The 24,357-nt window shown below is 42.3% G+C and overlaps 1 protein-coding gene across 1 annotated transcript in view; it reads right to left on the reverse strand.

The window, feature by feature from the left end:
- LOC124616345 (cilia- and flagella-associated protein 161-like) overlaps positions 1–19,576 on the reverse strand; it is a 153,540-nt gene extending 133,964 nt beyond the window's left edge. The window contains exons 1-2 of the mRNA XM_047144653.1: positions 19,529–19,576; positions 10,951–11,150 (exon numbers count right to left, since the gene is read on the reverse strand). Of these exons, the coding sequence (XP_047000609.1) occupies positions 10,951–11,150; positions 19,529–19,576 (248 nt within the window). The remainder of the gene's footprint in view (positions 1–10,950; positions 11,151–19,528) is intronic.
- Positions 19,577–24,357: the final 4,781 nt, after the last annotated feature.

A 24,357-nucleotide genomic window follows, 5' to 3' on the forward strand; every position in this document is an offset into this window, starting at 1 on the left:
GGAACCGAGCGACCGCTACGGTCGCAGGTTCGAATCCTGCCTCGGGCATGGATGTGTGTGATGTCCTTAGGTTAGTTAGGTTTAATTAATTCTAAGTTCTAGACGAATGATGACCTCAGAAGTTAAGTCGTATAGTGCTCAGAGCCATTTGAACTATTTGAACCTCCGGTGAACAGAAATTAGTCTCACAGGCAGATACATTTTTTGCATCCATTCCATGCATTTACTACAAGAAATGATTAACAGTATGTACCGCATTATATAACTTCAGTACAACACAGTCATGGAAAACCAATATGGCAAATGACTGAATTTGAAGGGGACTGCTATTTGTTTTTTATTCTTATAAATTATTAAAAGGAGGCCTGATGTCTTCTGTAGGGCAATGGTACAACAAAATCAGGCCCGGAATTCTGAAAATCGATCGTGCAGCGGAAAACGCTAGAACAGAAGGGTCAGGTAATAAGAAATCTAAAGCGTCCCAAAATTACTAATTCAGAACAGATACCTGAATTAAATGAATTTTCCCATCATTTGATTTATGACAGGACTTAGATTTGGTAGTAACTTGAGGGTAATGATCATCGACTGAACTACCTACAGTGTAAATTTATTATGCCATTAATCATCATTAATACAATAAACTAACAGGAATATAACTGTTATTTTAGTGAGGCGCGCGTAGGGAGCTTGGCACAAGGCAGTTCTCTCGTGGAGCTGGTAAGTGCTTTTAATCTGTTGCACAAAATTTGACACCTGTGCCGATAACCTGAATTCACAGAGCATAATTTATACAATAGAGGTAACTTAAAGGATTGGAGGTAATATGCACATGTTCGCGGTTACGCACATTCGGAAGATGTGAGATTCATATTCATTGACTACACAGTGCAACCTACATTCAAACAATGGCAGAAGCGCCCTTTGTTCAAAACTCACAAAAATATTCATCAACATGTTTCAATGGTGGCACTACACGTGATGGCAGGTATCGTCTCAAGACATTCGCTAAACACAAATCCTTCCATCGGATTTCCAGAGAGTACAGCTTGGTTCATCGCTACAGATCTCTCGTTTCTCATTATCCCCTCTCCACTGGCGCCGTTCATTACACCCCACCAAGCGCCGATAAGTAATGACTACAAAAATGTGTGGCTTACGAGGCGCTGCTCGACTTCTTGTTGTGGTCTTCAGTCCGAAGACTGGTTTGATGCAGCTCTCCATGCTACTCTATCCTGTGCGAGTCTTATGATTGTGCAAGCTGAACTTGTTCCTTCGCATTTTCATATCAGCAAGAGTCGACTTGGGCAGTTTTAGAAAGGCTGAAATGTCACTAATGGATCTGTCACTCACTTGACATCCAACGAGTAGTCCATGTACAAAATCACTGTTCTCTCCTGACCGACCCATCTACTGATACTGCCCTCTGCTACAAATGCAAACGCTGGTACTGGCAAGCCTTTTGCCTGGCTTGGCGATGAGCAGGTTAAGCAAAGCATTTGAATGCTGTTCCTGAAGTTGCTCTATGGAGTGCAGATGTTAGGGCCTTTCTGGCAGAATTGGTCTCTGGTGTATGCGAAGTTGTTCTCCCTAGGCTATTGAACGGAGTGCTACTTCCTCAGCAGGTCTGGCCAACTTGCTGTCGGCTTGCGGTGTACCGGATGGGCAAGATCCTCAATCAGCATATAATGGCAGTGCTCCATGTTAGTGTAGAACGATCAGTCAGTCTGCTGGAATCTGCCCTGCAGCAGAAAGATGTCTGTGTCTTCGTAAAGTAGATGTGTTGAGTAATCTCGTGGAAGGCGCGAGGAGAGCTTTGGTGCCCGGTTTTGCACCCTCTGCAAGTTTCCTAACGGCTGGCTGCGGCGCTTTATCACACTACGGCTACGTACTCCAGCACTGATGTGATCAGCTCTACGTAGAGCATCCCAGCGAGGTAGGACATCGGCACCCCGTGCATAAATAGTGTGTACACGAGGCCATCGTGCCACGCGGAGTCAAAGGTCTTGGAGTCGAGTAGTAACACCCCTAGATAACTTGCACGTCTCCAGAGTGCACACTGCTTGGTCCACCAACCTCAGCAATTGGTGCTTGGTGGCGTGGCCACTTCGAACCCATTGACCACTAGATGTCTTGAGAGGCTGGCCCTCCAGTACAAAACGAAGCGGGAGATTATGCTGTCAATGTCAAATATGACAGCACAATAGCTGGCCTACCTTTCATGACGTCTAGTGGTCAATTCCGCATTACATACAGGTGTCTCCATACTTTTCATTGACAATGTGTATTCTATAAACACTGTGAAGTGTGTAGCAGGTGGTACTTTCTGTTGTACCATATACTAAGGTTTCTTTCCGTTCCATTTACATATGAGATGTGGGAAAAACGACTCCTTATTTTACCTGTTTGATCGTGCAGAGTAGATACTGCGAGGGTTGAAAAATATTCTAAATTTCTGTTTTGAAAGAGGGTTCATCAAAGGTTCGAATGAGGTTTTTTTCAAAATTTCATTTACACTTCTTCGACAAACAATCCTGCAAACACTCACACCACACTTCTTTGTGTTCGCTTGATGTCTTCTGTCAGGTCGAAGGAAGGAAGATTGGGTTCAATGTCCCATTGACATTGAGGTCATTAGAGATGGAGTAGAAGCTCGGATTGTGTCAGGGATGGGGAAGAAAATCGACCATGCCCTTTCAAAGGAGCCATCTCGGCATTTGCGTGGAGCGATTTAGGAAAATTGCTGTCAGTCTGACTTGATGTGCATTCCACACACTACAGTAATATCATTTATCGACAGCACGAGTATTTGTATGCAACCTCTTTTGTAGACAAACTGAATTTCCCAATATCCTATCAATTAATCGTAGTCTCCAATTTGCTTTATATACAACTATTCTTACGTCGTCGCTCACTTTACATCTTTACAAACCGTTATTCCAACATATTTGTATTACATGACTATATGTGACTCATGAACCCTACAGTCGAAGTACACAATACTTTTACATTTCGAGCAGTGAATTACTACACATTTCTGCGCACTGACAGCTATAACAGGATATTACTGCAATTTTTATATAATTGAATTTCCTCACAAAACTCAGCATCTCCGAAGAACTTGAGGCTGGAAGTAATACTTTACGTTGTTTAACACGAACAGCAACGGTCACAGGACACTAGCCTTGGGTATGCTACGAGGGCAGTTCAATAAGTAATGCAACACATTTTTTTTCTGAAACAGGGGTTGTTTTATTCAGCATTGAAATACACCAGGTTATTCCCCAATCTTTTAGCTACACAATACTATTTTTCAACGTAATCTCCATTCAATGCTACGGCCTTACGCCACCTTGAAATGAGGGCCTGTATGCCTGCACGGTACCATTCCACTGGTCGATGTCGGAGCCAACGTCGTACTGCATCAATAACTTCTTCATCATCCGCGTAGTGCCTCCCACGGATTGCGTCCTTCATTGGGCCAAACATATGGAAATCCGACGGTGCGAGATCGGGGCTGTAGGGTGCATGAGGAAGAACAGTCCACTGAAGTTTTGTGAGCTCCTCTCGGGTGCGAAGACTTGTGTGAGGTCTTGCGTTGTCATGAAGAAGGAGAAGTTCGTTCAGATTTTTGTGCCTACGAACACGCTGAAGTCGTTTCTTCAATTTCTGAAGAGTAGCACAATACACTTCAGAGTTGATCGTTTGACCATGGGGAAGGACATCGAACAGAATAACCCCTTCAGCGTCCCAGAAGACTGTAACCACGACTTTACCGGCTGAGGGTATGGCTTTAAACTTTTTCTTGGTAGGGGAGTGGGTGTGGCGCCACTCCATTGATTGCCGTTTTGTTTCAGGTTCGAAGTGATGAACCCATGTTTCATCGCCTGTAACAATCTTTGACAAGAAATTGTCACCCTCAGCCACATGACGAGCAAGAAATTCCGCACAGATGGTTCTCCTTTGCTCTTTATGGTGTTCGGTTAGACAACGAGGGACCCAGCGGGAACAAACCTTTGAATATCGCAACTGGTGAACAATTGTGACAGCACTACCTACAGAGATGTCAAGTTGAGCACTGAGTTGTTTGATGGTGATCCGTCGATCATCTCGAACGAGTGTGTTCGCACGCTCCGCCATTGCAGGAGTCACAGCTGTGCACGGCCGGCCCGCACGCGGGAGATCAGACAGTCTTGCGTGGCCTTGCGGCGATGATGACACACGCTTTGCCCAACGACTCACCGTGCTTTTGTCCACTGTCAGATCACCGTAGACATTCTGCAAGCGCCTATGAATATCTGAGATGCCCTGGTTTTCCGCCAAAAGAAACTCGATCACTGCCCGTTGTTAGCAACGCACATCCGTTACAGACGCCATTTTAACAGCTCCGTACAGCGCTGCCACCTGTCGGAAGTCAATGAAACTAAACGAGACGAAGCGGGAATGTTTGAAAATATTCCACAAGAAATTTCCGGTTTTTTCAACCAAAATTTGCCGAGAAAAAAAATGTGTTGCACTACTTATTGAACTGCCCTCGTAGATGCTACTCGTACTACAGTGTCTGTAGCTGACCATCCATTTAGGACAACATACCGTGTGCTGCTTATCAGCAAATTTTCGATCCAGTCGCGAACCTGTTAGAAACCCAACAGGAACATATTTTCTTCGGAGAAGTAGGTCTGGTGCTGAATCAACAGCTTGACTGAAGTCATTTTGGTTTCCTCTATTCATGTCACAGTGTATATCAAGAGTTCGATTTGAGTTTCGCATCATCGATGTTTTCTGAACCTATAATGATTTCTATGGAGAATTTATTTTGCTACAAGTAGATCGTCAAGTGCTACAAATAGATGGGATTGATGTAGGGCGGTAATACGTGCAGCAGTCCTATTTCCTTTATACAGCTGCCTGTGACCTGTCCTCTTTATCAGTCTCTAGAAACATTATCTCTACTTAATGGATCTGGGGTAAATTATGATCAACAGCGATTCTAATTCACTTGCAAATTCTGAATAGAGCTTGATGAGTAATGCATCTGGCCTTGGAGAGTTATTGAGTTTTAGCAATTTAAGTTACTCTTCACCTGAACGGAACTGCTTTTTATGTTACCCATTTTGCAGTGGTATGGAAATTGAATGATGGCAAAATTACTTGATTGTTTTCCTTTGTGAAGGAATATTTGAGGACAGAATTCAATATTTCAGCTTTTATTTTGCTATTTTCTATTTTGGCTCCTATTATGTCCACTGGGCATCGATATTGTATCATCAAAATTCCTTAGCGTTTTGGAACAGGTCTTGTGACATTATCCTCCTACGGTGGTCGTTGCAGGTTTCACATGTTACCCTGGGCTCAGTGATCATGATGAAGCTCTAGCAGCAAAGGGCACCAAGGTACAAGGGGCTAGAAAACCAAAAGAAAAATCTACACGTTCAGTAAAATGAAATGAATAAGGAGATTATCTCATTTGGAAGACGGGAACTAGACTCATTAGGGTCCGGGCAGGTAATACGTAGAGAAACTGTGATTTGAGTTGAAACAAATAATCGATAAAGTTGGATGCAAATATATACATACCAGATTCACATTTTGCTGTACAGATGATATCTGAAAGCTAATTAAGAAACAGTGCCTATTGCACAACAGATACAAAATAAAGCGTAGAGAAACGGCCAGGTAGACGTGAATTGAAGCACATTCAATTGAAGACAGAATAGAGTAGCATGGAGAGCTGACCCAAACCAGTCTTTGGATGTAAGACCACAACAACAACAACAACAGCAATGCTATAAATGAACGGACAGTATGCCGATCGATCTATCAATTTCGGTCAACAACATGACTAAGATCCTTGAAGGTGGAGTGTTCTCTGGCTCATTAGCCCAGGTTTCTTCCTCTTCAAGAATTTGCAATAGTGGACAATTTGGATGCCTAAGTTCCCAACGTGGTAGAGTTCATGATAAAATGGCTGAGCAACCAATGTAGCCTCGTCTAGAAATGTGTTTCTTCAAGCTCTCAGGAACGACATATTCTGTTTTTTTTTTTTTTTTTTTCTTCTTCTTCAGAGAAGAAACATTTGACGAAATCTTTATATAAAATAACAATTGAAGGGGTATGCTGGAGAAAGCGGCAACTCAATAGATCATATATTGTGTGACTGCATGTTATATGTTTGGTTATATGGAGTACAAAACATGGTGCAAAGAAAAAAATGCCGCCTTCTATTTTTTTATGGAAAACTACTGATTGGTGTTTTCTCTTTATTTTGATGTATATTTCGTTAATTTTATATGACAGTAAGTATTTTTAATTTATTTTGAAATAATTTACTGCACAAACAATTTCTCAGGTTCCATGAGCACTCGTTCAGTTATAAAATATCTCGGGAACTCTAGAAGGTGGTGATTTAGGTTGACTTTTAATAAACATGCAGCTGCATAGGTTGGCTATATTGGCTGCTGTAATATAACTTCCAGTTTGTGGTATGATGCATGGTATCATCTATGTTTCGTAAGGCGCATTCCATGTTTCATTGCATATATTTGAACTTTTGCTCATTGAGTTGTGTTATTCTCTGACTCCTCCAAAGGGAATATCTAAGAAGAGAAGAAATAAGGAAAATACACTCATGCTCATAAATTAAGGATAATGCTGATACCTGGTGAAACAATGCTCTGGTGGGCGGTTTGCAGGTTTAAATCACCTCAGGGTATGACCACGCGGTGCAGTTGACCTGTGGTCGTCGCACGGTGGCGCTGGTAGCAGTCCACATACGCAGAGGTGTGTTGGTGCATGTCAGAGTACGGTGCAGCGAGTAGGTGTGCAGACGTTTTCAGACGTGCTAATGGTGACTGTGTGTTGAAAATGGCTCAAAGAACACATATTGATGACGTTATGAAGGGTAGAATACTAGGGCGACTGGAGGCTGGACAAACACAGCAGGTTGTAACATGGGCCCTCCGTGTGCCACAAAGTGTGATCTCAAGATTATGACAACGATTCCAGCAGACAGGAAACGTGTCCAGGAGCTACAGTACGGGACGCCCACAGTGTACAACACCACAAGAAGACCGATGTCTCACCATCAGTGCCCGCAGATGGCCACAGAGTACTGCAGGTAGCCTTGCTCGGGAACTTACCGTAGCCACTGGAACAGTTGTCTCCAGACACACAGTCTACAGACGACTGAACAGACATGGTTTGTTCGCCCAGAGATCTGCAAGGTGAATTCCAATGACCCCTGATCACATGAGAGCCCGTAAAGCCTGGTGTCAAGAACAAAGTACATGGTCATTGGAACAATGGTCCCAGATTACGTTCACAGAAGAGACCAGCTACAGACTGAACAGTGATTCTGGCCGGGTTTTCATCTAGCGTGAACCAGGAACAAGACGCCAACCATTTAATGTCCTTGAAAGGACCTGTATGGGGGTCGTGGTTTGATGGTGTGTGGTGGGATTATGATTGGTGCACGTACACCCCTGCATGTCTTTGACAGAGGAACTGTAACAGGTCAGGTGTATAGGGACATCTTTTGCACCAGTGTGTCCGCCTTTTCAGGGGTGCAGTGAGACCCACCTTCTTCCTGATGGATGATAACGCACGGCCCCACCCAGCTGCCATCATGGAGGAGCACCTTGAAACAGAAGATATCAGGCGAATGGAGTGGCCTCCCTGTTCTCCAGACCTAATCCCCATCGAGCACCTCTGGGATGTTCTCAGTCAGCATATCGCTGCACGTCTTCAAACCCCAACGACAGTTCAGGAGCTCCGACAGGCACTGGTACAAGAATGGGAGGATGTAGCCCAGCAGCTGCTCGACCATCTGTTCCAGAGTATGATAACCCGTTGTGCAGCCTGTGCACGTGTGCATGGTGATCATATACTATACTGATGTCGGGGTACACGCGCAGGAAACAGTGGCGTTTTGTAGCACATGTGTTTCGGGACGGTTTTCTCAACTTATCACCAATACCGTGGACTTAGAGATCTGTGTCGTGTGTATTCTCTGTGTGGCTATGCGCTTAACGCCAGTTCTGTGTAGTGCCACGTTGTGTAGCACCACATTCTGCAATTACCCTTAATTTATGAGCATGAATGTATATTCTACAGAACATGTCCCGTTGGAAGTTTACATCAACAGAATGAGGTTAGGGCAAGCAGCACTGAACAAACTTCTTCTCCACCAAGTGCCTCCATGATGAAGCTTGTGTACAATGAAACCATTTCCAGTAATATCAGTTTAATTAAAGGTTTAAGTACACTAAAAACAATGTTTAATCAAATTATATGCTGTAATTTCTGTGACTGGTAGATAATAAATGCTGACAGTGCTTCTAAAAGAAATGGTTTAGTTCTTAGTTTGGAAGTCTCTTGTTTGAGTCATGATGGTAACAAAGAATTTTGGACATATGAACAATGTAAAAACAATAACCTTTCTGAGACGAATGTCATGTTTCTAAGGGCTGATATGCGTCAGCAAAGGCCCTGGGACTGGAAAAACTGCGTGCTCTTACGAATCTGTCATGGCCCCTACTACACAGATGTTTTAGGGGAAACAGTAAAAGTAAGTGCAGACGAATCAATGAAGCTGCAACGGTGGAAGCAGTTGAAGAAATCGGTGGTAACAACGACATTTGCACAGCATTTGACGAATCATGGCACAAATGGTGCCACTAAAATTTCTTGTGGAGTTGCCTTAAGTAGCGATAATGGGGACGTGTTTGATGTAGTATTATTGTCAAAACATTGTCGCGGATGCACAAAAGAAACAATTTCATGAACATGACTGTCAGAAAACATGAGGGATTCAATGGAGGAATGGAAATTCCTCAGCTGTGGAGATCTTTCAGCACTCACGAGAACAACGTGGGGTTCACTATGCTAAATTCACTGGTGATGGTGATTCCAGTTCATTCAAATCAGTAATTGGTAGCAGGCCCCGATGACCTAACACCGCAGAAGTTAGGTGTCTGCTATGTGCAGAAACGAATGAGGACCCGATTGTGTAAAACCAGGCAGAATTTTTCTAGCAAAAACATTGAAGATGTCAAGAGTGTTAGACGACGTTTGACTGACAAAACAGTCAGCTAAGTGAATACCACAGCCATGCGATTAGAAAGAACACAAACAACCTAGAAGAAGTGAGAAAAGCAGCAGCGTAAAGTTTTTCCACAAGATGTCAAGTGACGGGAAGCCACTCTCACATAACTTGTGTTCAACTGACTGGTATCAGTACCGCAAAGCTGAGGCAACAGGAACCGGATATACCCATAGAAACACTAACCCTGATGCTGTTGGAGCAGTAATAAAGCCAGTACAGAGAGTTCTAGAACGTCCAGATCTTCTGAAGAAATACCTCACTGGAAACACTCAAAATGTAAAGAGTCCTTCAACAATGTTATATGGACCAGGGTGCCAAAAGACATATTTGTAGGCTTCAAAACACTGAAGACTGGGATCAATTATGCTGTGATGACCTTCAATAATGGAAATGCAGGCAGAGTAAAGTCCTGAAGCAATTTGGAATCAAGTCTGGCCATAACACAGAAGCAGTCCTACGAGAACTCGGTAGACAGCGAGTCTCCAAGGCAGAAATTGTGTCCAAAATACAACACAAGCTGCGAGATCTCACAGCCGGAGGAACAGACTGCATCTGGTTGATCATCAAGAAGATAAAGATTACAAGGTTCCACAGTTTTAGACTGTCTCTTCATTCGATAGTCAGCTTTCCTTTACTCCAAGTTTCAAGGAAGAGTTATTAAAAACTACTTGTTTTTGCAAATGTTTCCCATTTTATCAGAAACTATTGAAACTGTACATATAAAATTTTTACCTCTTTTTGACAGCGGCATTATGTTTATGTGGATCTCAAAATCTAATGATAAAATTTTTTTTTAAAATTACATAAAATTTTAAGACTTTCATTAAAAAATTAATATCTTGATTCCTAACAAAGTTAGATACTTGATGGCCAATCAGTAGATGTATATGGTGTGACTGAATCCTGGCAAAGTTTTGTTTTATTTGAATCCTGGCAAAGTTTTGTTTTATTACCTTGGATACTTGCTGTGGAACTGTTCTTTCTAGCTGTAGCTCGAAAACTACTTGTTGCGAGAACCCGCACGTTCGGAAAGACAACTGATATCATCAGGCTAATCCTTACTGAACTGCGGGTAACATTTTCTCTTGCCGACGCCTTCAATCCATTATGGTTTAATAACGAAAGGCACACATCACCGAAGGAAAAAAATCGTTACCGGTGAGTGCCATAGATATAATTTGCTATTGGTTCTCAACAATTTGTGGTACGATGAAATATGAGAAATACTGGACTGTCGGCCATAGATTGAATAAAAAACTGTACTTTAACGAGCTAGAACGATCGACAAAAAGTTTTGACGCTTTACGATAACTCGAAATCTCATGTGATCAGAGCAACTGTGCAAAAACAGTGTTACTGACTTTCTCGTGGTAACTGCTAGAACTTTTTCGAAGTTGTAGTGGTTAAGAGTAAGTTCCCCAATAAAGTAGCTGTAAAATGTACCGTATCCTATTTCTGTTTCTATACCATCAGATATCGAGATTCCAAGTGAATGCTGTCAACGTACTAGTATCTAAATGGGAGAAACCTAAACTTCGAATGATCCCTATTTCGGCCAACGAAACTTGTATTCAGTGAAATTTCTGTTCTTCACTGTTTCACTGCCGAATCTAAAACGTCAAAAGCAACTGTGTAATATAATTCATCTGTCTAATATAGTTCAACGATTAACTCATACAGTATCCGTGATACATGACATTTTCGAAACGCAATAATGGTTTGGACATTCAACAATCATTATATAATGGCGCACGGACAAAATATTTAAGTAATCAGTTGCGACCTTAGAAGCTGCATTTACCTGTTGTCTTCTGCAGTAGGAAGAAATTTATACCTGAACAACATACCTGCGAATGCGGAAGGTATTTCGAAAGCATGGTGGAGTCGTCAGCTTCGAACAGACGAGCGGGCTTCCTGTGACCAACTGTTGCGCGCGGTCCACCTGCCTTTCAGTGATCAGCGTCGACAGCGCCACTGGGAAATCGGTGGCCAGCAACTGAACCACGTCGCCGAAACGCACCCATTCCGCAGCGGGCGCTAGTTCCACCTAGCGGATTAAACGAAAACTCGCTGACATCGTCACACTGCGCGGAAGAAAGCAAATGATACAGGCTATCTTTCTCAGCTTTCCGCTACACGAGCGGCGATTCTCTTTTTGTGTCATACAGATATGATTACAACACTCGCTCAGTGACAGATTCTTTTCTGGCATGCACTCATCACTGACTACGCGAGTTAGTGCGTAGTGCGACAGCTCAGATTTCTGTGATGTAAGTAAAGTAAGAATTTCGTCTTCGATCCGCAGTGCTGGAATTTCTTCAGTACTCATTGCGAATTTCGTCTCTGATAATTCTTCGTAAATGCGGCTGGTGCCGAGTCGCACTTTGGCTCGAATTTCAGTTGGACTGCAGCCAAATCGCAAATCGCACACTTTGCTATGTGAGTTCTCGGGCCGAGAAAAGGGATTTTTTTTTTTTTTTTTTTTTTTTTTTTTTTTTTTTTTTTTTTTTTAAGCACAACACACACTTTGGAATGTTGCATCAAATATCATGTGTGGTAACAAAATACACGCGATAGTATTACGTATATATTGGATTTTCAATGTACGCAACACTCGAGCAGAAAGGATGCTATTCTATAAGCTCCTGAATTCTGCAAAAGAAAAGCGCAGGCACTGGACTGGCTCAAGAGGACGTCGTTATCAGGATAAAGAAAGCTGGCGTTCTACGGATCGGAACGTGGAATGGCAGATCCCTTAATCGGGAAGGCAGGTTAGAAAATTTAAAAAGGGAAATGGATAGGTTAAAGTTAGATATAGTGGGAATTAGTGAAGTTTGGTGGCAGGAGGAACAAGACTTTTGGTCAGGTGAATACAGGGTTATAATTACAAAATCAAATAGGAGGAATGCAGGAGTAGGTTTAATAATGAATAAAAAATAGGAGTGGGGGTAAGCTACTACAAACAGCATAGTGAACGCATTATTGTGGTCAAGATAGACACGAAGCCCATGCCTACTACAGTAGTACAAGTTTATATGCCAACTAGCTCTGCAGATGAAGAAAGTGATGAAATGTATGATGAGGTAAAATAAATTATTCTGGTAGTGAAGGGAGACGAAAATTTAATAGTCATGGGTGACTGGAATTCGAGAGTAGGAAAAGGGAGAGAAGGAAACATAGTAGGTGAATATGGATTGGGGCTAAGAAATGAAAGAGGAAGCCGTCTGGTAGAATTTTGCACAGAGCATAACTTAATCATAGCTAACATTTGGTTCAAGAATCATAAAAGAAGGTTGTATACGTGGAAGAATCCTGGAGATACTAGAAGGTATCAGATAGATTATATAATGGTAAGACAGAGATTTAGGAACCAGGCTTTACATTGTAAGACATTTCCAGGGGCATTCTATTGGTTATGAACTGTAGATTAAAACTGAAGAAATTGCAAAAAGGTGGGAATTTAAGGAGATGGGACCTGCATAAATTGACTAAACCAGAGGTTGTACAGAGTTTCAGGGAGAGCATAAGGGAACAATTGATAGGAATGGGGGAAAGAAATACAGTAGAAGAAGAATGGGTAACTCTGAGGGATGAAGTAGTGAAGGCAGCAGAGGATCAAGTAGGTAAAAAGACGAGGGCTAGTAGAAATCCTTGGGTAACAGAAGAGATACTGAATTTAATTGATGAAAGGAGAAAATTTAAAAACGCGGTAAATGAAGCAGGCAAAAAGGAATACAAACGTCTCAAAAATGAGATCGACAGGAAGTTCAAAATGGCTAAGCAGGGATGGCTAAAGGACAAATGTAAGGATGTAGAGGCTTATCTCACTAGGGGTAAGATAGATACTGCCTACAGGAAAATTGAAGAGACCTTTGGAGAAAAGAGAGCCACTTGTATGAATATCAAGAGCTCAGATGGAAACCCAGTTCTAAGCAAAGAAGGGAAAGCAGAAAGGTGGAAGGAGTATATAGAGGGTCTATACAAGGGCCATGTACTTGAGGACAATATTATGGAAATGGAAGAGAATGTAGATGAAGATGAAATGGGAGATACGATACTGCGTGAAGAGTTTGACAGAGCACTGAAAGACCTGAGTCGAAACAAGGCCCCGGGGAATAGACAACATTCCATTAGAACTACTGACGGCCTTGGGAGAGCCAGTCCTGACAAAACTCTACCATCTGGTGGGCAAGATGTATGAGACAGGCGAAATACAATCAGACTTCAAGAAGAATACAATAATTCCAATCCCAAAGAAAGCAGGTGTTGACAGATGTGAAAATTACCGAACTATCAGTTTAATAAGTCACAGCTGCAAAATACTAACGGGAATTCTTTACAGACGAATGGAAAAACTGGTAGAAGCCGACCTCGGGGAAGATCAGTTTGAATTCCGTGGAAACGTTGGAACACGTGAGGCAAAACTGACCCCACGACTTGTGTTGGAAGAAAGATTAAGGAAAGGCAAACCTACATTTCTAGCATTTGTAGACTTACAGAAAGCTTTTGACAATGTTGACTGGAATAATCTCTTTTAAATTCTAAAGGTGGCAGAGGTAAAATACAGGGAGTGAAAGGCTATTTACAATTTGTACAGAAACCAGATGGCAGTTATAAGAGTCGAGGGGCATGAAAGGGAAGCAGTTGTTGGGAAGGGAGTGAGACAGGGTTGTAGCCTCTCCCCGATGTTATTCAATCTGTATATTGAGCAAGCTGTAAAGGAAACAAACGAAAAATTCGGAGTATGTATTAAAATACATGGAGAAGAAATAAGAACTTTAAGGTTCGCCAATGACATTGTGATTCTGTCAGAGACAGCGAAGGACTGGGAAGAGCAGTTGAACGGAATAGACAGTGTCTTGAAAGAAGGATATAAGATGAACATCAACAAAAGCAAAAAGAGGATAATGGAATGTAGTCGAATTAAGTCGGATGATGCTGAGGGAATTCGATTAGGAAACGAGACACTTAAAGTAGTAAAGGAGATTTGCTATTTGGGGAGCAAAATAAATGATGATGGTCGAAGTAGAGAGGATATAAAATGTAGACTGGCAATGGCAAGGAAAGCGTTTCTGAAAAAGATAAATTTGTTAACATCTAGTATAGATTTAAGTGTCAGGAAGGCATTTCTGAAAGTATTTGTATGGTGTGTAGCCATGTATGGAAGTGAAACATGGACGATAAATAGTTTGGACAAGAAGAGAATAGAAGCTTTCGAAATGTGGTGCTACAAAAGAATGCTGAAGATTAGATGGGTAGATAACATAACTAATGAGGAGGTATTGAATAGAATTGGGGAGAAGAGGAGTTTGTGGCACAACTTGACAAGAAGAAGGGACCGGTTGGTAGGACATGTTCTGAGGCGTCAAGGGATCACCAATTTAGCATTGGAGGGCAGCGTGGAGGGTAAAAATAGTAGAGGGAGACCAAGAGATGAATACATTAAGCAGATTCAGAAGGATGGTTCAAATGGCTCTGAGCACTATGGGACTCAACTTCTCAGGTCATTAGTCCCCTAGAACTTAGAACTAGTTAAACCTAACTAACCTAAGGTCATCACACACATCCATGCCCGAGGCAGGATTCGAACCTGCGACCGTAGCGGTCTCGCGGTTCCATACTGCAGCGCCTAGAACCGCACGGCTACTTTGGCCGGCGATTCAGAAGGACGTAGGCTCCAGTAGATACCGGGAGATGATGAAGCTTGCACTGTATTGAGTAGCATGGAGAGCTGCATCAAACCAGTCTCAGGACAGAAGACCACAACAACGGACTCTGGCTCAAAAGAGCATTATTGTAAAACAAGGAAGGTAGTTTTATGATTGTTGACTGTACGAAGAGTCATGGTAGGCAGTGTGGCTGAGGGGAATAGCTGTTTCGAATGGTCTCGGTCGGTGATGATAGGTGATGATGATATAGACCGCACACGACGATACTATGTTGAAACCAACGCCTCGATCAGCTGACTAGTGGTGGCAACCAGTTGCAAGCGACTTCTGCAGTATACTGTTGAGTTAGCAAATGTTTCTTTATCGTAGTGGTGAAATCTTGAGCACCGTTTAGTTGCACAAAAAAAAAAAAAAAAAAAAAAACACGAGAACAAGTCAGTGAATTTACAGGTTGAAGCTAAGTAGTGACATCGTTGGCATGCAAATACGAATGGTCTGCTACCTGAGAGTGTTTACTTATGTTTATGCCTTGGGAGGCCTAATCAGATCAAAAACTCGATAAATGAAGAAGACTTTGACTCGTTAGAAACTTAATACCTAACTCACTGCAAGAGTTTTCTCTGTAAACAATTTTTCTAATATGTCTTATTTTCAAACTATTTCGGTATCTGTACGACATTCGGCAGAAATCATGAAAACTACACGCTTCTTTCATACACAAACGGAACATTAAGGACAGAAATGCAAAAAAGACACGAATTCACTAAACAACTATAATTCAGTCACTTGGAAAAGTGAAAAGCTGTGAATACAGGGTTTCAGACTGTTTGTTCCCATTTCACCTTCTCAAACGTAAAGAGGTTAACGGTCGCGTCAACAGCGGGAATTTCGAAGAAGGTGGGTTGACTGTCCTACTATGTGTTGATTTCGAACTTTAACGTGAAGAAGATAGAGGCGTGCGCCATGTATATGACTTGTTTCAATGGCCTGAAGGCCGACGTAAACGATCAAAGTTGTTTGTCAAATACGCTCTTATCGTTCCACGGATTTGTAAAACAAGCCTACACATATACCAACATGCTTTATCAATTTAACATCAATTTTTAAACAATGCTCTTTCTATATGCTGTATTTTGTCACTTGTGGGAATGGCTACACTCGCAGGTAAAGCATTTCTAACATTGATTCTGGCGCATCGTTTAAAGCAGAAGAATAAATCAAGAGGATGGTCCAAGAAACAGTTTAAAACGATATGAAAACCCGTTAAAGGAAATATTACACTCGGAATATGATGATTATGTAAAATTACTGCGAATGGAGAGTGAAACTTATATTACTTTATTTATAGTTATTTAGCCCTCACATTGAAAAAGAAGGCATTTTAGTGCACTTCGGCTTGTACGTTGTGCGTGGAATACTGATTTTCTTCTTTAACCTCTTTTACATAATACTTTATATGACTGGGAAAGATGTGACACCACAACCGTTTTAGTTAACTCTCATTATCATTTCGTCTTTATCCTTATCGTAGCTTCCATAGTTGAGCAAACTCACGACACACGGAGAGAAATCGTAATAAGACTATTTTTTACTATACATCAATACAACGTCCACCATTTTGTCAAATTTTTCATCAATCAAAGTTTGTCAAACATACTCTATGTTTGACAAACACGCCAAGCAGAGCCATAGACAGTCAAATATTTGACAAACAAAGTAAAATCTGACGAACTGTTTGTTCATGTAAAGGGGCCTTAAAGCAGCTGACAACTTTTTCGGCATAGCCAATGTAGTCAACCATAGTTGGCAGCTGGCGTGTTCAGTGCGTCTGCTCCTACACTGGCCGAGTTAGAGATCATGTTACATGTAACTGAATTTGAATTGGTTTAAACTAGTTGATTTGTTCAATGAAGATACTGTCTGCACACATTACTGAAAGCTGAAGTTAGTAGCGACCGAAAACAAGTGAATATTGGTCCAAAGTCGTCGAAGAAGCTCGAATCTACAGAGGTACCCTAATGCAGTAATCATGACGCCAACGCCTTAAGCACTCTGCCATAGTAGGAAAATCAAAACACTGTGAGTTTAATGTGTGTACTGCATTGTCATTCATCGAAATATGTTTGTGTAAATATGGTTGTTTGTGTTACCTTCGGGTACAAAAAAAGATGTAGAAAGTCAGCTGTTACTTTCTACAGGTAAGTGCTTTAACTAAAATGATACTTTTGGTTAAATATGGACAATTAGTTCCGATGTTTACAATCACTGGCTTCAAACTTTTATGATGCCGTACAAAGGAGAGCGCAAGAAAAAGTTTGTGAACAAAGCATTGCGACGAAATATAGCACACCAACCAAATACGGCGCAATATGTTCAGAGCACTTATACAAAGTTCGCATTGATTGATTTTGTTATTTTATACAACTGTTTGTTTTCCAGTGTTACCAAAAGGAGTTCCCCTCAATCCTGATATATCGCCCCATGACAATATTGATCAAATCAAGAGAAAGCTGAATACACTGTGCGAAGTGAATATGCAATAAAGTAAGAAAATAAAGCTTCTGCAGCAACCAAATTGTTGCCTCATGTGATAAAGGCCTTGCAAAAGAAGAACCACGTAGACAAAAATTTCTGTCATTCTTACAAAATGTGTCTTAGCTCTACAATAGCCACAATTATTTCAGGTAATTGGTAGCAGAATGTGGCTGGAACACCTAGTTACACTAGTGATGCTACTTGTTTGTCAACATAATTCCACTGATTTAATGGTTGATGAAATTACAAATTAAGAGTGTTAAGGAGACTTCATTTCTGAATATTTGTGTGCCGACATGAGACATCAATACCATCAGATAATCACGTGAGTGGTGAGGTAAGGCGGTTACGCCTCAAATCCAAGATGGTGGCGATGACGTCATCCAAGATAGCGGCCGTGACGTCAACTGATGACGTTATCCAAGATGGCGGCCTTTGGCTAGAAGATAGGTAAATTGGGCTACCTCCACTAAACTAATCCCCCCCCCTCCAACCCCAGAAAATGGCGGGAAGTTCAAATTCCATCAGGACAATACAACACATCTCTACTAATCTAAGAAAATGGCAAGAAAGAAAGGGCAGTTGGGCTACCTCCAATAACCTAAGTCATCTGATCATCACCTCATCCTAGGAAATGACAGGAAGAGGACTCGACCTATGCTGGACATAAGTATTTATTTTGCATGCACTATTTATTTAAACAATTAGAGGCAGTACCACCATCAAGTGTAGTCACCATGGGGTCTGCAGCCCAACTAACCTAGTAAATAATACTGCCACCGGAGGGCACTGTTGTCCGTTCTGTGACATAATCCAAGATGGTGGTCTGGGGTGGGGGAAATTGCGGTAAACAGTGTGGTCGCCATGGGGTCTGTGATACGACTGACCTGGTACACAGTACTGCCACCAGAAGGCGCTGTCGTCTGTTCTGTGACTTAATCAATGATGGCGAGGGAAAATGGAGGAAACAGTGTAGTCGTCATGGGGTCCGGAGTCCAACTGACATAGTACACAGTACTGCCACCAGAGGGCACTGTCGCCCATGCCGTGAAGTAATCCAAGATGGCAGGGGGAAATGGAGGAAAACAGTGTGATTGCCATGGGGGCCAGCGTCCAACTGACCTATTGCACAGTACTGCCACCAGACGGTGCTGTCATCCATTCCATGATGTAACCCAAGATGGCTGTCTGGAGGGGGAAATGACTCAGCTTGTGCTGGGCTGCTGGAGAGAAGAAGGAGTGTACTTTATTTATTTTGGGACAATTTATTTAGAGATGCATTTGAGTTAGTATATTTATCACACTGATACAAAACACACGGTTTGACATGCTTGGGGTCACACCACACACTCTACAGACCTGTAAACTACTCCTAAATAATGCATTACTGACACACAAACAACTCCTAAATTACCAAAATAATTTCAGTATACAGCGCACAGATATGCAAACTCCTCCTAAATAATGCAGTACACTAATGTACACCCATGAAATCAACTTGTCAACTGTCAAATAATATACAGCACAGCCTACAGACCTGCTCGCAAAATAATGCAAAAGACACACAAACAATGTGCACAGACACTGTCTGCTGCCCCCTGTGAATAGTGCAGTACACTGGTGTGCAGATACGAAATAAACTTGCAAATTGTCCTAATAATGCATAGCACTGCCTGCAGACTTGCTCACAAAATAATGCAACAGTCACGCAAACAACATATACAGGCTCCGCAAGCCATCCCCTGTCCACTGGACTGCACAGGAGGCTACTGCACAGGCTTCCAGAAGCAGGAAGCACCTGCAGCCCCAGAAAATGATGCTGCCATCAGCTGCCAAGCCACACACAGTTGCCCATTCAGGTCTCTCAAGCATGAGGTGGCGGCCTCCCTGTCATACTTTACACCTGAGAAATTCCTCTCGAAATACGTGATCACCTAGGTACCATTGCTGACGCAACCGGACGGGAGCAAAGACCTATTTGCAGAACACAGATGCTTCAAGGGTGCGCGTGCGTCAACTCCACTGTGAGCAACCACCGGACGCAGGCCAGCGCGAGCCATCGCTCTCATGCTGCTGCTGCCTACAGCGACAGGTCAAAGTTCGGTCTATTTTCGGGTATACAGTTAGAGTTCTTCCAGTATTATACTGATGTCACAGAACTCCAAGGCACGCTCACACGCACCCCATATGCGAGACGCCTCTGGGCAGCACATGTGCTTACCATTGCTGACATGATACCTGCAGACACTGACATTGTAGAATAGCACATGGTGCTTTGTTCCTAGCAATCCTAAAGGAACATGCGAGCTGTGTCTAGCCGTGCATGCATACCCAACATGGCTGACGTGTCGTGCGGAATGTTCGTCCTTCTATCATGGAACTTTCTATACATACCTTCCCTCCATCTTGTTCGAATCAGTTTGTAAACAATCCTATGTCCCAGCACAATGGATGTCTTGTGTGTGAATAGAACAATATGATAGTATGTTGTACAGAGCACCATATTGCACTGACAATTAAACCTTGCAAACTGGCCTACAGATCATCAAATATGGAAAGACTCTTACTCAATTACACTGCCCTCCCACTGAGGACAGGAGCTTGAATATTAGAGTGCGAAATAGCAATATATCACCTCATACCGTGTCGATGTAGTAAACATACAATTCGTATCCTGCGCCATACAAAATCAGCCTTTTTACATCATTCGTACATATACCGCAAAGACAGACAGCACCGTAGATACTTCTCGCAGCACTAGATTATTCAATGCGAGGTCGGCGGTCATCCACCCCGACGGGTGACCAGAGCGCCCTCAGTGGACTGAAGTCACTCTCAGAACTGTTCTACAAATTCGGGCTCGTTCCCCCTCGGCACAAACGCGTTACTGTTTCTGGTCCAGACCTGCTTGCTTGCTTGCTTGCTTTTTCTATACCCATCTCCAGAATCTAGGATTACAAGAACACATGTATTTTCATATCGTATGCCATCATATTACACCATTTTCGCGGTACTTTTCCATATCAAGCACACAGCAGTGTTCTACTGATCACTCTCGCAACATAATTCTGAAGATACAGACTGGAAATTATTTCTCTACAAACCCGAAACTTTAGCTAGGTGGGGCCTGCTGTAAACAACTGACAAACTAGAATCTTGTCACGTCTGCGAAGGCATTGACGCGGAAACTCGAAAAAAGTAAAGAAAACTGATCTTTCCATTTGCGAATACCAATGTCGTTGATGTAGCAGATTCCAAATCATCCCCATAATTTACAAGGTCAACTAAGGTGTTTCTCATGTCCAGAGAACTGGCAAACGTGTCTTCCACATGCTAGATGCAGACACCACAATCGATCTTCTCTCAACTAAATAAAGGCGCGAAATGTGCATGAGCAGTCAACCAAACAATTTATATGGGAAGGAATAACGGTACAGTGCAAACACACCTCCTTATTCAATCTTCTCAAATTTCCATGTTATCACGAAAGCTAATCAACACATACTAAGTATTAGCTCGCTATTCGGTCATCTAGAGGGCAACACGGATATGTCATCTACATTCCTACACTCCAACAGGCCTCTCCATTTGGAAATGTCCTACCGTTGACGGAAAACGTGAATCATACCCATACAGGTCACTGGCGCTGCGTGCCAAGCACACACAGGTAGAATTATCATCCTAAGAAATCAGTCACATATATATTTTATATGTGTACTTACAACTAAATGTTATAATCGCGGTGTCAGTTGAATGACATTCGACAATAAGTGAAGTATCGGAAATACACCCAGTTGATGGCTGTGGCTCTGGAAAGAGAAATATCAGTACCATTATTATGACTCTGCGCTACCATCCCTGCAGCTTTGTTCACCTGATAGTTCCATTGTAAGTCGGTACTGAATAGGGGTTGGAGGAAAATTATATTTACCACCTTCTGCAACCCGTGTAGAAACAGGCAAAGATGAGTTACTGCAGCAGAACTGATTTGACCATTCAACGGAAGCAACGCCTGCTCCTGCAACACAAGGTGGTATAAAAGTACCTTCCAGGTACTGATCCTAGATACTGGAATAATACTTTAAAATTGATGGCCTCATTGATGTACGTAAAAATGCTTCAAACTCCATCAGTCTGGAGCTGCAATGCGCATAAAAATCATCCGTTTCTTGTTCTTCTTCACCGTCTGCTATTACATCAAAACACTTTCAAATCTGTTATTATACATCGATAAGGAGTGCTAACTTCCTCAACATGTGCGCATCTCGAGAAATCTTGTGCAATCGGATGGGCGAGGACTCGGCACGCTCCATTCATTCACGAGGCGTGGAATGTAGTGGTCAACTTCTGGTCGATTGCAGATTAAATCGCTAACGGTGCTGCAGGGCGGGTTGGTCAGTGACAGTGCGAGGGGGTCTTTCAGTCTCTAATGTTATCCTAAGATTGCGAGAGTGCTCTGTGACTCCCACCAGCATAAAGGTAGATCGTAAATTAAGCAGTATGCTAGAAGTGTTAGAAAGATGTAGTGCACTGTCTGATATACTTCGATGACGGATGTGTTCGAGAATTAACAATGCGTGGATGTACTGCACAGTCATCTATCCACATTCGTAATGATACTTGCAAAGTTGGGAGGGGGTGGTTTAGCTATGATACTGAATGCAGGAAACATGCTGTCACATCATTGGTCGGTGTTGAAATTACTGTAAAATTGTTCTCACAATCAACTGTAAAGCTTATTATTCCAGTCTTCTCCATCCTATCTGTCCACAGGTACACTGCTGGTTACCACAGAATGACTGACTGACGTCACTTGTTTGAATTGGAGAAAGAGCTTTGGTGGAGGGATAACACCTTCTTGGGATGGATAGCACCAAAACAGTGATCGCGTACGTGACTGCAATATGAGGAATCAGTCGAAACAGAGCACGGAGTCATCAGCTATTCTGTCACTGTGATAGATGGGTTTAAATGTAGGGGTCATTATTTTTGAACAGCAGTTTGGAAACTCTCCACAATGCCGCCAAACTCTTCCAGTTTCCTTATGTTGTTACAGTATTTTATTTAAAATTATCCAGTGTGTGCAGTGTGTTATGGTAGCCGGAGTAACAAGATGATTTACACCGTGTGACATCTAGTTTTCTGAGAGAGGCAATGGATTAGAGCATGTTAATGTCAGTTTAGAACCTGACACAGACCTCGAAGTCGCGGTAGAAAAACAAAATGTTTGGCAGTGTACAAAGCATGTTACAGCAGAAAAAAACAATGTTTCAAACAATGACACAGTGTCACAAGGAGCATTTCTTGCGGCTTTAGTATGGCCTGTGGGATACGGTCATCCTCCTACAGTACAGGTGATGAAACTTTAAAGTGGTATGCGCAGAGGATCAATACCTGTATATTTAATAGGAACATCACATGTGCTTGATGCCGGCAAGCATGTGATATTTGTTTTTGATATATGGGAGGAGAGAGATGTGGTAAAAATCTTATCATGTTCTCTATCAGATGAAGTTAGCGGAGCTTTTATAGTTCGTAATTTTTCTCTGGTGGATGGAATAGAATAACTATGATAGAATGTTGGCGTGATAGATGTGAATGGATCCTGAGGGACGTGGATCTATAGTACCTGTTTGTAGTTTGGAGAAGCACCATAATGCAGTAGCAAAATCCACATCCTTCCCCCAGTTCCCGTACTGTCTTTTATACCACCTCGTGTTGCAGGAGCAGGCTTCATTTCCGTCAAATGGTCAAAACGCAGTTCTGTTGCAGTAACTCAGCTTCGCCTGTTTCTACACAGGATGCAGAAAGTGGAAGATATAATTTTGCTCCATCTCCTACTCAGATCCGACATACATTGGAATGATCACGTGTGCAAAGCTGCAGGGATGGTAGCGCAGAGTCTGAGGGGCAGTTGCACGATGCATACGGGCTACTTAAAACGAGGTGGTAATTTTATTGTAGCACATAGGTTAGAGAAAGGTGACTCGTTCTGAGATAAGGCTGTAATCATTAAAAGACTTCTCCATAGAATCCAACACACTTGATTCCAAATCATGGACATCATTTCTAGCGGATAGCATAGCACTAGAGATCTGAAAAGCTAGTGTACATTTCTTACGACGGCAATCAGCACACCATCTACTACTGTTTGTGATCCTTCTCAATCAGTCAAAACCTATAACTCAATGGATATATCGCAGAACGTCTGACATTCTATCGAGACAGAATACGTTACAAATACTGTAGAAATATCTTGTGGCGGCGGCGTGAGGGGGGTTGAAGATAGTGGTTTCATACTACGTTCCTTAGCTGAATCACTTTCAAAATTCTGCAATTTTATGATGAGGTTGCATCATGGGCTAAGTGTAACCAGACTGCTGGTCACTTAATATACACTCCGGTGATCACTGTCTCGGTATTTGTCTTGAAAAACCACATGATTCATAGGTAATACCATTTGTGGATTTATAAAGCTGATAACATGGATACTTGTGTGCACTTGTAGAACCAAGACTGCGTGCCCCACCTAGCTAAAGTTTCAGGTTTGTAGAGAAAGAGTTTCCAGTCTGTATCTTCGGAATTATGTAGCATGAGTGTTTGTTAGGATACTGCTGTGTGCTTGATATGGAGAAGTACCCTCGAAAATGTTATAATATTATGGCAAACCATGCGAAAATACGTTTGTTCTTGTAATCCTAGAGTCTGGAGATGGGTATAGAAAAAGCAAGCAAGCAAGCAGGTCCGGACCAGAAACAGTAACGCGTTTGTGCTGACGGGGAACGAGCCCGAATTTGTAGAACAGTTCTGAGAGTGACTTTGGTCCGCTGAGGGCGCTCTGGTCACCCGTCAGGGTGGATGACCGCCGACCTCGCAGTGAATTATCTAGTGCTGCAAGAAGTGTCTACGGTGCTGTCTGTCTTTGCGGTACATGTACGAATGATGTAAAAGGGCTGATTTTGTATGGCACAGGATACAAATTGTATGTTTACTACATCGACACGGTATGAGGTGATATACTGCTGTTTTGCGCTCTAATATTCAAGCTCC

This window comes from Schistocerca americana, chromosome 5 (assembly GCF_021461395.2).
Source record: "Schistocerca americana isolate TAMUIC-IGC-003095 chromosome 5, iqSchAmer2.1, whole genome shotgun sequence".
Lineage (NCBI taxonomy): Eukaryota > Metazoa > Arthropoda > Insecta > Orthoptera > Acrididae > Schistocerca > Schistocerca americana.